The sequence below is a fragment of the Xenopus laevis genome, chromosome 1L (genome assembly GCF_017654675.1).
Source record: "Xenopus laevis strain J_2021 chromosome 1L, Xenopus_laevis_v10.1, whole genome shotgun sequence".
In the NCBI taxonomy this organism is placed as follows: Eukaryota; Metazoa; Chordata; class Amphibia; order Anura; family Pipidae; genus Xenopus; species Xenopus laevis.
This window is the reverse complement of record NC_054371.1, coordinates 197,137,522-197,154,304: the sequence shown is the minus strand read 5'-3', so window position 1 is coordinate 197,154,304 and position 16,783 is coordinate 197,137,522. Positions and strand designations below refer to the sequence as shown.

General features: G+C 34.7%; 1 protein-coding gene across 3 annotated transcripts in view; it reads left to right on the top strand.

Moving 5' to 3' along the window:
• Positions 1 to 16,783, top strand: part of xrcc4.L (X-ray repair complementing defective repair in Chinese hamster cells 4 L homeolog) — a 168,431-nt gene that overhangs the window by 6,891 nt on the left and 144,757 nt on the right. For 2 of the 3 annotated variants that reach the window (XM_041579978.1, NM_001091891.1), the window contains 1 exon segment: positions 16,155 to 16,350. In XM_041579978.1, the coding sequence (XP_041435912.1) occupies positions 16,212 to 16,350 (139 nt within the window). In that variant the 5' untranslated portion in view covers positions 16,155 to 16,211. 3 annotated transcript variants of the gene reach the window in all.

The following is a 16,783-nucleotide window of genomic DNA, read 5'->3' as shown; positions in this document are numbered from 1 at the left end:
AGCCATTTCAATTCTTTCCAATTGTGATACGAGTCTGATGTACTTGATGATGAATGAGTGATAAGTAACAGAAAGATAAAATAACATCAGATAGTATAGATAGTAATGGCCTGTGCTGCAGTTACTGTTAATAAAGAATAAAGGTTATTAGAATACAGACTTGTTGTTGAGCAGAGGGATGGATGATTCACTGACCCTGAAATACTATAATATTATGATTGGACACGGAGTGGCGGACATGCGCCACACCTCTTCAAAATAACATACTACGCATGTCTGACTCGTGATTTTTATATAACTATTGCGCATAACCGTAAGCTAGTAACTAGATAGCACAATATAATGAAGCTCGTGCATGATGCACGAGCTGATGTAATATGTTGTAACAACTGCGCATGAATAATCACGTGTATTGAAACTAAGACAATAAAAGAAGGGGATTTCCAGGAGGAGAACGGGATAATTTGTTGGTAGACGCCTGATCAACGTCTCGTTGTGAGATTCCCGGAATTCTCCTCCTGTGCAGAATCCCCAGCCGTGGAGTGATGTTAGAATATCCGGTGATGTATTGATGTTAACTCTTTTATTATAATATACTTAAACAGTTGTAATGCCTTAATACTATGTGTACTAATTAATTTAATAAACCACTCTTATTGATTTTGATGAAACGTTTTGCTTATAATTATTAAAGTAACATTGACCTATTCTGTGTGATAGTGTGGGTTGGGTTGTGATATATATATATTTTATAAAGCAAAACACCAATGGAGAGGCATTTTTAACGCGGATGTCAAATCTCCCGGCAGCCACTGCCCTTAAAGTTTCTTATAGTTTTCTTTTCTGTTTTAATCACCTTGCCATTAAAAGCTTAGTACGTTCTGTAGATTGACCTTCCTGTCTACATGAGATTAATTTTTACCATCCACTTGTATCGCAAGCTGTTATATCTAGATAATGTCCTTACTAAATCCTGGCCAATGGTATAATCTGTGTGAAGACGCTGAATGTGAAGACAGGCAGATTAACATGGAGTCGTGTTCAAGTAGTCACTTTCTGAAAGTTTCTTAGTTCTGAGTTTCCTTTTGATGATGCAGCAATAATAGATTTAAAGATGTAATCACACATACATGCACTAGAAAGAAGAATAGTTGAAGAATAGTATTGCCTAAAATTTTTCATTTCAATTTCATTCTGTAAACATTTAGTTTTTTTTAATGAAAATCCGAAAGTATTTTCTGAAAACTACTTCGACCAAATCCACAAGGGTTTTCCCCTTATTTATCAATACATTTTCCAAAAAATTCCTGTGTGGGGAAAAAACTAGAAAAAATCCTGAAAATAATTGACTCGTAAGAATTTTTTGGATTTTCCTCCCGAAAACTCAAGATTTTTTAGGATTTTTGCACGAAAACCAGGAAATCTTTGGATTATTGTACAAAACCCAGCACAGATCAGGATATCTTTGGGACTTCTCCCATTGACTTCTACATGAACTCGGCAGGTCTGAGTTGGAGTACTTTTTTATTTGGACTTTTAACACCCTCCGGGTATAAGAAATTCCAAAAAAATAGTTTTTTTTCCTCTGCTAAAATTTGGATTTTATGGTAGAAAAAGTAAAATTTTTTGAGTTTTTGACATTTGGACTTTCCTTTTCATGTACCTATGTTACACACCTGGTTACCAACAGTAACTTAAAATATTATCATAGGTTAGAGTCCTGCGTGGAACCAATTTCTAAGACCCAGACCCCACCTGAACCCACGATCTGAACAATATTACATAAGATAAGAAATTTAGATGAGACCCGCAAGCCGACCCGCTACCCGTAGTCCCTCGGGTAAACCAGCACCTGAAAATCCTCCCCTCATTCCGCAGGGTGCCAACTTTTTTTGTGGGTAACCCACGGGTACTGGACCCACTGCAGGACTCTATCATAGGTTACACTTCTACAGTGTTCCAAAACAAGAATTCACCCATTTCAGCACATGATTTTTTTCATTTTAGTAATGTTAGAAAAAGGGTTTATATAGGTGTACGCTGCCCCTATAAGGGAGGCACTGGTCATAGGTATTGATTACAGACAACTGTTTTTATAATCACAGAAGAATAAAGGACTGACCACATTTTCGGTCAAGTACTTCTTCAAGTGCATTGCAGTGACAAAAGGAGCAGGAATCGCTGTATATGCCATTGCCTTAAAGCTGAGAACTGATGCAAAGGTAGAGAACTGTACAACTGCCTGTATAAGTCATATAACCCTCTGGCAAAGACAGTAGTATGGCACTACTGTTGAATCTAATGGTATTAACAGCTAAAATTGCTAAAATTATGAAAACTAAGAATGAAACTTTTAAAAGTGCTCAGAAGAATTTTTTAATCATTTTGTGGGCATTAGATATACCATATGTCAATATAGGGTTAGTATTTTAAAGCTGAAAATATTTCAGAATGAAAAATTACCATAATTTTATTTAGGGGCATATTTATTATTTCTTGAGTCTTCGGGCTTCAGCAATTATTAAGGAAACCTTGAGGGTACTCACACTGAGTTTCGGGCCTGCTAATCTTGCCATTTTTCATTGTTTTCACCAAGAGAGCTTTTGTAAAAAATAATAAAAAAAAAAAGGTCAGCCGCTTTTAGGTCTTTTTTTCCCTACAAAAGCCTGTTCGGTACAAAAAATAAAAATTGCTGAGATTATTGGGCCTGAAACCCAGCATGAGTACATTGATGAGCAGATTTATCTTCGAAAAAATTGAATTTCGAGCTATTTTTTGTGTACTTCGACTAGGGAATAGTCCAAATTCGATTCGAATTTGAAAAAAATGCTAAAATTCGATTATCGAAACTTATCATGTACCGTCTCTTTAAAAATTTGACTTCGACCATTCACCATCTAAAACCTGCTGAAATGCTGTTTTAGCCTATGGGGGAACTCCTAGAGTCCTTGGAGTAAATTGGTGGACATTGAAAAATCTAATACGGACCTATTCGATCGAAAACCGACCAAAAAAGAACTTCAACCTAATTTCGGTTGGTCTTTATGAATTCGAATTGCGAATTTTTTTCAATTCGTAATTCTACCCTTAATAAATATGCCCTAACTGAAGGCTCAAGCGATCTTAAATAGGCCCTGTAGTGTATCACACTGAGAAGAAAATATTTGTAATATCCTGTACAGAAAACATTTTAGTTAATTCTAACCTTTAAAGGGTGATTTTAACCACACAGAACATGTTATAGTAAATTAATTTCTATCTTTCTGTGTATGTTTATTGACATTCTATCCTCCCTTATGGTGGTAGTGTATTTAATTTGTTAAATGTGACGTGACTACATGCTCCTTAGTAGCAAATGACATGGAAACAGTAAAGCTGGCTATTTTATTCACCTAGGTATATTTATTAGGGATGCACCGAATCCAGGATTCGGTTCTGGATTGGGCCAGGATTTTCCAGCAGGATGTGGATTTGCCGAATCCTTCTGCCCGGCCGAACCAAATCCAAATTTTCCTATGCCAATTAGGAGTGGGGACAAAAATCGAATGACTTTTTGTCACAAAACAAGGAAGTAAAAAAAATTTCCCCCTTCCCACCCCTAATTTGCATACGCAAATTAGGATACTGGTTCGGTATTTGGCCGAATCTTTCGCAAAGGATTTGTGGGTTCAGCCGGATCCAAAATACTGGATTCGTGCATCCCTAATATTTATTAATCTAGGTAACATTTCAAAGTATATAACTGCATTATTAGATGTACTTACTATGCCTAGACAATTCTGTAAAAGGTGGGAGGTACAAATAGTAACATTTTGTCAGAATAAAGTTAATTAAAATTCTACCTTCCATTTACATAGTAAAAAAGAGGAGGAGAGTACATATGGTTTAAAGTCTTAGCTCACTGGAATTCTTATCAGTGCTGCTAATCCTAGAGATTTTTAGGTTTGTATTGATCACTTTGGAGTTAAATGTTAATCCTATGGATAAGTATTTTAGCTTTGCCATTTGCTACTCCAAAGAAAAACAAAGATGATAGCTTTGAATCTGTACCAAAATCATAACTTGTGTGAATTTAATTTTTTAAAGGCAATCATTTGCATATACTTTGCTGCTATAGAAATACTTTTAAAAAGTAAGTACCGGTAAGTTAATTTTCCGGTCAATGTGTATGTATTATTATTTTATTTTTTTTATAGGTTTTTACAAAAGATAACGGTTAATATTTGGAGTAATCTTATGTCTGAGAATGTGATATAAACAAAATCTATGATATATTGTATAACATAATGGCATAATGCTAATTCAGCGAATGGAACAGAATCAGGTTAATATTTTGGGGATAAATTCCTGCAATTTTAGCACACTTATGCAAATGTTAGTTTAATATATACTATATATATATATATATATATATATATATATATATATATATATATATATATATATATATATATATATATATATATATATATATATATATATATATATATACACACTAAATACGGCTGTTAACTGACGTAAAACCTGTTAAATGTCTGGAATGGATATGTCCTTTTTTGCATTACATATATCGATAAAATTCTCAGAAATAAAAATATTTAAAATAAAAAAAAAAGTAATTTCAACTTCGTTTTGATTACAAGTATGGCCTAAGTGATAGAAATGTATTAAAAATATATAAGAAATGTTCTATATTTAATATTTCTTAAAATAGATGTGAGTTACATGTAAATTCCCTGCTTTGTTCCTATGGGTCCAAAAGGTCACCCTTCAAGTCAGCACTTCATGTAAGAATGAGCAATTTATTTGCTCTTTTTTTGCAGGTGGAAAGATTTACATCCCACCCTCTCTGAGTAAAGCAGTGAATTATTCAACTGTCTGTAACAGTTGAGGATTGAATTTATCTACAGAATTCTTTATCTCCCTAATTCTTTGGCTTGGGTAATCTAAATTAAGCAATGTTAAAGGAAAAAAATCAGCTGTTAGCTGATTTGCTATTGATGGAGGTTTGAGAAAGGAACAATTGCCTTACACAGTATCTTCTGAATAAACAAGACATGTTTTAAATGAACGTACAAAGAATATTCTATTTTCTGTTGAATGACTTTAGGGTAGGGTTCGAAAGCCAACTCTGTCGAGTCTACTGCTGCTACTTACAACAAAGTGTCATTGATAGCAAAAATGAGTTTCTTCTGGTCATTCATTTTTTTCCTTCCAAATTGCCTTGGTTGCAGGTGCCGACATTCTCTATTGAGGAGCAAAGAGCTAACTGTATTTTTCTAGTGAAGCGATGAGAGTGGGCTTTCTTTAGTTTTAAGATTATAGCCAAAAAAGATTTTTCTCTTTTATACTTGGTTCTTACAGTGTATACATTCAAATTATTTGCAAGAGAAAGATGCCTTGGCTGACATAAGTGAGAATACCAAGTGCAGCTCAGAAGAGCACAAGTGAACTTGCACTTTCTTATAGGAATAGGACCTCCTATCCAGAATACTCGGGACCTGGAGTTTTATCTGGATAGGGGTATTTCTGTAATTTGGTTCTCCTTACTTTAAATCAACTAAAAATTAGTTTTAACATTAAATAAATCCAATAGGATTGTTTTTTTCCAATAAGGCTTAATTATATCTTAGTTGGGATCAAGTACAAGATACTGTTTTATTATTACAGAGATAAAGGAAATATTTTTTAATAAATTATTTAATTAAAATGGAGTCTATGGGAGATGGCATTCTCGTAATTCGGAGCTTTCAGGATAATGGGTTTCTGAATAACTTATCCCACACCAGTACAGTTATGGGATTCCAGAAACCCATTATCCAGGAAGCTACGAAAGGCTACGTATCCCATAGACTCTATTTTATTCAAATAATCCAAATTTTTTAAAATTATTTCCATTTTCTCTGTAATAATAAAACAGTAGCTTGTACTTGATCCCAACTAAGATATAATTAATCCTTATTGGAAGCAAAACCAGCCTATAGGGTTTATTTAGGGGCACATTTACTATTGGTCGAATATCGTGGGTTAATTAACCCTCGATATTCGAACTTTGAAGTAAAATTCTTCGACTTCGAATATCGAAGTCGAAGGATTTACAGCATTTTGTTCGATCGACCAATCGAAGGAAAAACCTAATCGAACGATTCGAAGGATTATAATCAATCGATCAAATGATTTTCCTTCGATCAAAAAAAGCTAGGAAAGCTTATGGGGACCTTCCCCATAGGCTAACATTGCTGCTTGGTAGGTTTTAGGTGGCGAAGTAGGTAGTCAAAGTTTTTTTTTAAAGAGACAGTAGTTCGACTATCAAATGGTTGAATAGTCGAACGATTTTTAGTTTGAATCGTTCGATTCGAAGTCGTAGACGAAGTAGCTAATTCGATGGTCAAGTTAGCCAAAAAAAACTTCAAAATTGGAAGTATGTTTTATTCTAATCCTTCACTCGGGCTTAGTAAATGTGCCCCATCATGTTTACATGATTTTCTAGTAGACTTAAGGTATGAAGATCCAAATTACAGAAAGATCCGTTATCCAGAAAACACCAGGTCTTGAACGTTCTGGATAACAGGTCCCATACCTGTACTGTGCCTTAACTAATTGCTGCCCTGCATATTCCCTAAATAATATATATTTCTCATTTGTCACACTAGCACCAAAGCAAACAATTATTGAATAAAGGGCTTGCCTTTAAAATACAATTTTTATTAGTATGTGTTAAATTTAGTCCTTTTTCTGAACTATGCCATTCAAAAATCTGGCATTTAGAAACTGAAGTCATGATCTTATAAATTATTTTAAATGCATATATAATGCTGTTGTTTGCTTGGATCTTTGAATTATAACATAGATATACTCTTGATATGGAATGCTTTATTAATTTTAATCTACTGTAATTACAGAATTACAATTTTGACCCTTTAGGAGAAATGTATTAATGATGAAGACTGTATCTGTTTATTTTTTTTATTTTTTTTTGCAGAAAGCGTTTCTCAAGTTTTATTTTCGTTTTTGGGTATTTATCATTTATTACTTGCATATTCTTGTATGTAATAATATTCAGTAAAATTTACTGAGACTAGCACTATGGTATTTTGACTACTTGAGTAATTGGAGTGATAGAAAGAAGAGTTATAGACAGATATACATTCAAACATGCCTATTGGATTGAATGGACCTTAGCAGGTTTTAAATGATGAAATGTCCACATTGGTTAGCCAAAGAAACTGCTGGTGAGAAGAAATTGAAATATTGAGAGAAATATTGAGCTGCTGGCGAATGACCCTTTTGGTTTGATGTGTTGACTGTATGTATTGCTAGCATTCAGCATTCCAACCTTTTCTCTTTGCTTTAGATGGACTGTGGGGCACATTTACTTAGCTCGAGTGAAGGATTAGAATAAAAAATACTTCAAAGTATTTTTTTGGCTACTTCGACCTTCGACTGAGACTTCGATTTCAAATCAAACGATTCGAACTAAAAATCGTTTGACTATTCGACCATTCAATAATCGAAGTACTGTATCTTTAAAAAAAACTTCGACCACCTACTTCGCCACCTAAAACCTACCGAGCACCAATGTTAGCCTATGGGAAGGTCCCCATAGGCTTTCCAAGTTTTTTTTGATCGAAGGAAAATCGTTCGATCGATGGATTAAAATCCTTAGAATCGTTCATTTCGTAGGATTTGATCGTTCGATCAAACGATTTTTCCTTCGATCGTTCGAATGAAGGAAATGCGGTAAATCCTTCATCTTCGATAGTCGAAGGATTTTACTTTGACGGTCGAATATCGAAGGTTAATTAACCCTCGATATTCGACCAATAGTAAATGTGCCCCTGTGTGTTTAAAGATGACATCAGTTCAAATGTGATTCATTATGTCACATTAACACAAAACAAAGCCGTTTCCCATGTGTCCATGAAGAAATGCTAAGCTGCAACGCTGAGGAAATAGCTGTGTAGAAATAAATCATGCAACAACAACATTGCAGGTGTTGGAAAAGTTACCAAAATAGATGGAAGTGAACCAAATGATTAGAATTTCTCTAGAACATGTTTCAGAAAAGAAGAGGTGCTTTGTTGCATAAAAATGGCAATGAAGTGAGGTAACACTGCTGCATAGGTGATGACAGACCAGGAAATGCTTTGTAGTTGTATAACGTTTAAAGAATTTATCTGTCTATAGAGAGGAGTTGAAGTGCAGGTGCTTCTTGAAAAACCATGATGTCGGTGCCAATTTTGTCGCAAAGTCATAGGAAGAGCAGAGTAACGAGCTGAATAAACTATTTCAAGGGGAACCTGAAAAACACCTATGGTGAAGGCCAATAATACTTATTTCAAAAATGGATATCAGCACATATTTGAAGAGTAACTAAAAACCGTAGATTTGTCCGTATTTATGTGTTTGTGTAGTTTTGCTGTTCTACTTCTCATGGACAATAGCTGGTTACTGGTTTCCTGGCAAATTTCCCATTGTTTCCTCACATTCAGATGCACAGTAGGAACCCCTAGCTTGACACACTTCACACAATGTCAACCTAAGGGAACAGGTATAAATTAAGCTACATCAGGAGCCTGATATTTAGTGCACTTTTCTCCACTGTTGTATTTGTTTGGGTAGCTGCCATTTTAATACTTTGTCAGAACAATGCCAGTCCAGGGCGACAAACTCTGGCGAATTTTATCTAGCGTTACTTCGATAATGCCTAGCGCAACTTCGTTAGAGGTCTTCAATCAGGCTAATTTGCATATGGCTGGAAATTTAAAGTTAAAGGGAAGTATATGTTGCAGCAAAGTCCAGGGAATCTTAAAGGGATACTGTCATGGAAAAACGCATCCAATAATAGTGCTACTCCAGCAGAATTCTGCACTGAAATCCATTTCTCAAAAGAGCAAACAGATTTCTTTATATTGAAATCTGACATGGGGCTAGACATTTTGTCAGTTTCCCAGCTGCCCCAGTCATGTGACTTTTGCGACTGTGACCGCTCCTGTTTTTTTTTGTACCAGAAAAAAAGTTGCATGTCCGCGAGAATTACATTGTTCCATTTATTTTCAATTCAGAGAAATTGTTAGTTGAGTTGAATGGAATGTGATCTGAGAAATTGGCGTTATTTAAAGGGGAACTATCGCGAAAATGAAAATTTCCATCATACTGAAATAAGAAACTTTCTAAATAAATTAATTAAATATTCTGTACTTTTCCTAAAAAAAAAATCAAGTTTATATTCACTATTCCTCTCTTAGCATCTGTTTCTCTTCATTCTGTTTTCTTACAGCAGTTGGGTGTCAGATAGACAGTTACACCCAATATATCTTATGGGGGGGGGGGGGTCCTTTCCTAATACAGATGTATTAGAGCTCACTCTACTAATTCCAGTACAAATTCTGCATGTAGAGAGACAGGATTTCTGGTGATTTTAAGAGTGAGCTCTAATACATCTTCTAGGCAAAAGGAGCCCCCCTATAAGATATATTGGAACTAACTGTCAATGATTATCTGACACCCAACTGCTGCATGAAGAGAGAATGAAGAGAAGCAGATGCTGTGAGATGGAAGATAAACTTGATTATTTCAGAATGATAATGTAGCTGAAGTTTTTTTTCCCATTTTTGCTCTTGTTGTTTACTGCCACCTGGGCAGGAATGGTTCCTATGAGTTGCTGACAGGTGCAAGTTTCCCCAATGTTGATAAATCAGTTCCAGTGTATTTGATGAAGGACAATATACTCCTTAGTGAAATCAGAAGCGTCTTGTGCAACACATTTACTTACATGCAAATTTTAGCTTTGGAAGTCATAAGTACTTCAGCTTTAAATATAAAAAACCGCCAGCTTTTTAACTTTTGCTTATGACTTTTTTGGAATACAGGATATGATGTCACTGACATAATAATGTTAAGAATGTATTTTCATTGTATTCATTCACCAGTCAGAACCTGGTGAAATAGATTTTGGTAAAAAGGATGACAAATTGAAATGGTCACACTTTGATAAATTAGCAGATTTACGATTGTTTGCCTGGCGAAACGCAACGAAAGTTCGCCAGCCCAAGGTAATGCGCTAAAGAAGTGTGTTGCTAGTCTTTTAGTGGGTTATTTATCAAAGTCCGAATTTATCTCAATATTTTCTGCTACAAACTCCAATCAAATCCGCTCTTTTTTTTTTACACTTATTTATTAATACATTTTCCCGAAAATTTGCTCTGCATAAAAAAAAACGGAAGATTTCGGATTTTTCCATCTGATTTTCAAGATTTTTTCAGAATTTTCACCAGAAAACTCCAGGGTACTGCACGAAACCCAGTACACAGCAAAAAAATCATTGGGACTTCTCCAGTCTCTAATCTTCTTGACAGGTCTGAGATGCCAGATTTTCAGATTCTGACTTATCCCTCCTCTGGGTTTAATAAATTCTGAAAAATTCGTGATATTTTAAAAGTCTGGTTTTAAAAAAAGAAAAATCACCAATTTTTCGTGATTTTTGCATTCGGAGTTTAGTAAATAACCCCCTTAGTAAATAGGCAATGTTGTTGCAAATTGTCTTATTAGCGAAAATTTGTCAGAAACATACAATATGCTCTTTTTTTAATGTGCCCCACAGAGTCATACAAATAACTTATTCTTTAATCACTGAGCTAGGGATAGTATTGGGTTTTTGTATGAATCCATATAGTAGCAGGTTGTGACATGTTTTGGGCTGTTTATCTTGAACATTACTGAACTGTTATATAAACAGCTATTTTGTTGTTTAAATGGCTTAAACTATTTTAAATGTTCTTTAAATCCAACATTAAACCACCCTCTATGTAATTCACTCATATTTCTGGAAGACATGACTTTATGTTTATGAGAATGTAACTAATTGCTTTATATTTTGCCCTTTCTGTCTTACAGTTGCACATCACTACCATGATTTATATTTTCTCCCCATAAACTGAAATTTCTTTCATTTTTAAACACTATAATCTACATACTTATGAGTAATTTTCTACTTCAGACAATTCCATTTTCCAAAGTCAAAGCCTACAACTAGTGTTATAGACATCTCTGAAGCTTAAGGTTAACGGGAGTGCTAGGAAAATTATAAGAGCTATATTTCAAAGGGGCCTTTTGTATGAGAGAACAAGCTTCCCATAGTAATCAGCCTTCTCTTTGCTATTCTGCTCTTCTTTATCATTGAACTCTGTAGTTTCAGGAAGTTTAGTTGAAAGAATTTTGCAAGGTTTTGGAGAGCTTCTCTAAAGGCAGTGATATGTAGAATTATTACTTAAATGTATAAAAGCTTTTGGCACCAAAAATAGAGGCACCATAGACCACATTTTTATGTATATAAAATATTGATAGGTGTGATTTTTAGATGTAAATTACCATGATTTTCACTCAAAATTCTAGCAAATTAGTGGGTGCAAACTAAATTAAAACTGCTGCAACATCCGAGCAATGCTCTAAAACAGATGCAAGTTAGCAACTGTTGAATATTCCAAACATCACCATCTGATCAGCAGACATTGCCATGATTGTGGATCTGTCAAGCTTTGCATTCATTTTCAACAACTTTCAATAACCTAAAATGTTGTGTAAAAAGTGGCAACAATGCTTTCCGACTTTTTTTTTGTAATACATCGACTATCTCTTGAATTACTTGGTACCTGGTTTTATGATAATACTGTAAAAATAATGGTCTATAACAATGTTCCCCAACCAATGGCTTGTAAGCAACATGTTGCTCACCAATGTTTCTTGGATGTGGCCCCCAGTGGTCCCAGAGCACTTGATTATTTGAATTCCTGGCTTGTGTAAACACCAGGTGCATTGCCAAACAGCACCTCCTGTAGCCTGCTGGCGACACGGAGGTTACCAAACTTTGCCCATACTCAACTATACCTTTATGTTGGGCTTTTCTTTCCACATCCCATCCAGACGTTAATTGTACTTCAAAGTGCTTTTATTCACATGACATGTTTTGGGTGTAGAACCCTTTTTCAAGTGAGAACTTGAAAAAGGGTTCTACACCCGAAACATGTTGTGTGAATAAAAGCACTTTGCAGTAAATTGCTGCTTGGGCTTGGTCCTTCCTGAAAAGTGTTGTATTTCCATGACTCTGTTGGTTTACTACTCTTTTTACCTTTGAATGTGGCTCATGGGTAAAAAAGGTTAGGGACATCTGATCTACGATTATGGCTTTAAGATGGTGACCAAGTGACATCTTTATAAAGTCTCCATTTATTTTTCACAGTTTGCCATTTTCCAGCATAACTAATTTTGCATAGCATATTAAATAGGCCCTTAGGGTTTTATTATATCTATTGCCATAGTTTATGAGATATGCAGGTATGGAAACCCTTTATGCAGAAAGCTCCGAATTACGGAAAGGCCGTCTCCCATAGACTCCATTTTATCTAAATAATCCAAATTTTAAAACACGATTTCCCTTTTCTCTGTAATAATAAAACAGTACCCTGTACTTGATCCAAACTCAGATATAATTAATTTTTATTGAAGGCAAAACCAACCTATTTGATTTATTTAATGTTTAAATGATTTTCTAGTAGGCTTAATGTATGATGATCCAAATTACGGAAAGATCTGGAAAGCTCCAGGTCCCAAGCATTCTGGATAACAGATCCCATGCCTGTACAGTGAAACCTTAATTTTACATCCTCTGATTTTTAGTTTCTCTTCATTTTACACCTTTTTGTGGTCCCATCAATATTTAATATATTTCCCTAATTCTACATTTTTTCAGAATTAACACAATTTTTTTCTGGTCTCCTGAAAAAGGTAGGATGGTCGTTCTACTGTAAATAGCTTGTTTGTTACCTTAACCTACAGTTTTTCCTTTTCAACATTTCAACCATGAATAATTTGTCAATTCTTTATGTTTGCATTTAGAATAATTTTTTTTCCTATATGTGTACCATGGGGCCTGACCATTGCTGAATGCACCTATTTCACGCAAACACCATTAATTCACATTAGGGAGTTATTTTTCATAGGGACTCCATATGTTGGTCTTTATAATGGTTAATGGGATATCTGACATCAACAGCATTTTCTTTTGTTGTAAGTTAAAAAAAACACAGTATGAAAAAAGACTGCTGAGCCCATATGTTTGCAGTTTAAAGGTTCACCCTTATCTGCTGAGTATTTCTTTTTTCAGTATGTTGTTGAGCATGTCTCTGGGATGTGCACCTGACACCTGATTTCAGGCTTCCAAAACACATTATTCCATTACTTCCTAGCAACTCTTAAGCTATCTGTTATCAGGGCTTTTGATCACTGTGGACACATTATTACCTAAAATCTGATTTAAAGCAATCTATATTATCTTTGTAGTAGTGTCTCACGAAACTGTATCATTCCAGCACTATGATAATGACCAAAACCTTCAGTATGTACAGCGGTTCATGCAACAAATACTTCAGTCATTGGTTACCTCTCCTGGCTCCACGTCTTTCTTCTGGCTTGGTACCATCCATGGAAAACCTAGGTCATTTCTCAGCATGAGAAAGATTACTAGCACAAAAGAATGTAGAAAGTAAGAATGGAAATGGAAAGGGCTTGCTCTGCTGTAAATGAAATAAGGGGCAGATTTATTAAGGGTCGAACTGAAAATTAATTAGAATTTTTGACGTTTTTATGGTCAAAACTCTCAAATTCGAATTGTGAATTATGCAAACTTGATTTGAGTTTTAACTCAAATTCAAATTTTGAGATTAAAAACTCAAATTTGACTATTCACCACCTAAAACCTGCCGTTTTCATGTTTAAGTCAATGGGAGAGGTTCAGGGACCAATTTGGACATGTTAGTAGCCTTCCTGATATTAAAAACTCTAATCGTGTGGAGTTTTCGAGTCGGTGAATGTGTGCGAGATTCCGATATTCAATTTTTTGAATATTTAATATTTGAATGTAATAGAGTTTAAAAAAAAAAACCCAAAACTCACATGAATTCAAAATTTGACCTTATAATAAATGTGCCTCCAAGTGTGTAGTGGTCCTATGCATTGTCATGAACCACCAAAAGTAATTTTGTTGCCCTTTAAAAAGGCAGTTGATATACATTTATTATTTCAGATATAACATTTGTCTGGGATATTATTTATTTATCTAAAATCTATGATGTGTGTTTGTCCAAGACTTAGCTACACTACTGTTCACCAAGCTCTTCACTTTAGTGCTAATTACGTAGTTTGTAGTTTAAGTAGTTTGATTGAGTGGTTCACGTATCCAGGTTCATCCAGGTTCATTTTGCCAACTTATTGGTTTAAATCACAAGTAATTTTCATGATAAGAAATTGGGTATAGAAAAGTAGAACAGAATCCTAAAAAATTAAGCAGCTCATGTTAATATGTACTCCATATGAAGGCTAAACTATGGACTACTATCTGTCTGGTATGCTTCCAGAATTGGTAAATGTAAAATGTACATGATCAGACATTTTATCGGACCACACCTCAAACACAAATTATGGGCTATATGGGATGTTACAAGGCATAATGGCTTCCACATTCTTTTCTACAAGGCCCTGCATTACCTTAGTTGTAATATGAGCACTGAAGGACAGGGCCTATAAAACCTTAAAATTCTATGAGGAATGTAGTGTATTGTATACAGTAGGGACCTAACAACACCCTTGCCCTTACTGCCTAATATTGATAACCATGACTAATGCTCTAACAATACTGGTATTTATGATAGGCATTCAGATATTATCAATGCATGAAGGGGACCATGGCATCCATTTCCAGTTTATGCCAAGACACACAATTCAGAAAGTTTGTGGTGAGGTTTAACGTTCCTCAGGGAGCAAGTAAAGACAGAATCGAACCATACAGTTCATATATTAGAAGGTCACTGCCCTAATTGGATGGTGCTGTGGTAAATGGGTATCGTAAGCATGTTTTAAATTCACTACAATCCCCTCAAAAAATACAATTTCATTCTTTGTTAAAAAAACACATAAAAACACAACCTCTCAAATTATATTTGCCTATAATTTATGTACCGTTTTCTCTCCATACTCTTGTATACTTTTTATATTATACTCCCATAGTCCCAATCAAGATGATCCTTTGTAAATTGATGGACATTATTGTTTAGTATATGTGACCCGTCTCTAATTCACTTCGGTGATAAAACAGTTTAAACAACAAAAACAAATGTGTTAAACATCCGCCCACCAGCAGTGATGGAGTCTAACTGGCTGCTATTTGTTTTCCAACGTGACACTCAATACCACAGTCAAGCTGCTGTACAAGCTAAGTTACAGATCTCTCTAGTCTTCCACATTTATCTTATTTTCTTTTCTTTGTGTGTCCAATGACTTTAGTCCTACACAGTATATGACTTTATGAAAAAAAAATAAGCATCTTTATTGAATGTAAGTCATGAGCTAAAGCCATGTATTTATCTCGTATTAAACATCACTCGTTTATGAGCTTCTCAAGGTGATATCAGATGTGGATTTTTGGATTCTGCCAAATACTGAAAAATGTGATCATCTGTGGGCAAAAACTGTCCTTTTCAGTTGCACGAGTCTTTAAAGTCATATCATTTGTGACAGTGGTGACTTATAAAGTGGAAGCCCCTTTACAGGTCCAGTTTTTGTCAGGGCCCTCCTTAGCATATAAGAAAGATATAGAAAGATAAAGTAAACCATTATATCCAGTATTCATCCATAGTTCTAAGAATATCTATTACAGCAAATTTGTTTTTGCCTCAAATCTTGACCTGTCATCCAGGCTTCAGGTATTATGCCACAATCTCATCCTAAATTGTCTACTGACAACTCCCAAGCCTCTGCTCCAAGCAAGTCCCACAGTTTGGGAAATTACTTTAGAATTTACATTGGGTTTGGTTAAACAAACAATGCTGGGATTTGTCCAAATCAAGAACTTTATTCCTGTATTTGGTGAATCCACTTTTGGTGAATTCATGTTTTTTTTTTAAATATATTCTAACTGGCTAAGTTGCTTGAATGATTTTTTCATGGTAGGAAACTTTCATAATCAGCTCAACTTGGACAGACACTGATTAGAATAATGACCAATGTATGTAAACATAAAGAATAATAGCAATGTTTTACTAAGGTAACCTGTATTATGTAATAAGGAAATTGCTGTACTAACATTTGCATTTTATTTACAGTCATATCTTTATGGTGATAAAATTACATGCTTATATAAGAACTGCAGTAAGGATAGGATGGAGAAAAAAATAAGAAGTATCTGCATATCATCATACCCAGGAGCAATATATTTTCTTCAGATTGCCTGGAAGAAAGATTTGGGAGATGGATTCACAGTAGCACTCACTGATGGTCATTCTGCCTGGACTGGTGAGGGTAAGTATGCGCTGGGAAACATAGAATGGTTTGTAAATAAGGGATGCACCGAATCCACTATTTAGGATTTGAACGAATCCCTGAATCCTTAAAGGAATTGTTCAGTATGAAAATAAAAACTGGGTAAATAGATAGGCTGTGCAAAATAAAAAAAAGTTTTTAATATAGTTAGACAAAAATGTAATGTATGAAGGCTATTATGTTAGACATCCAGTCACTCTAGCCTTTATAGATGTCAGTTTTTGACTAACTAACTGTATTAGAAACATTTTTTATTTTGCACAGCCTATCTATTTATCCAGTTTTTATTTTTACGCTGAACTGTTCCTTTAATGAAAGATTCGACCAAATACCGAACTGAATCCAAATCCTAATTTCCATTTGCAAATTAGGGACAGGAAGGGATAAAGTGGAAAAAACATTTTTGACTTCC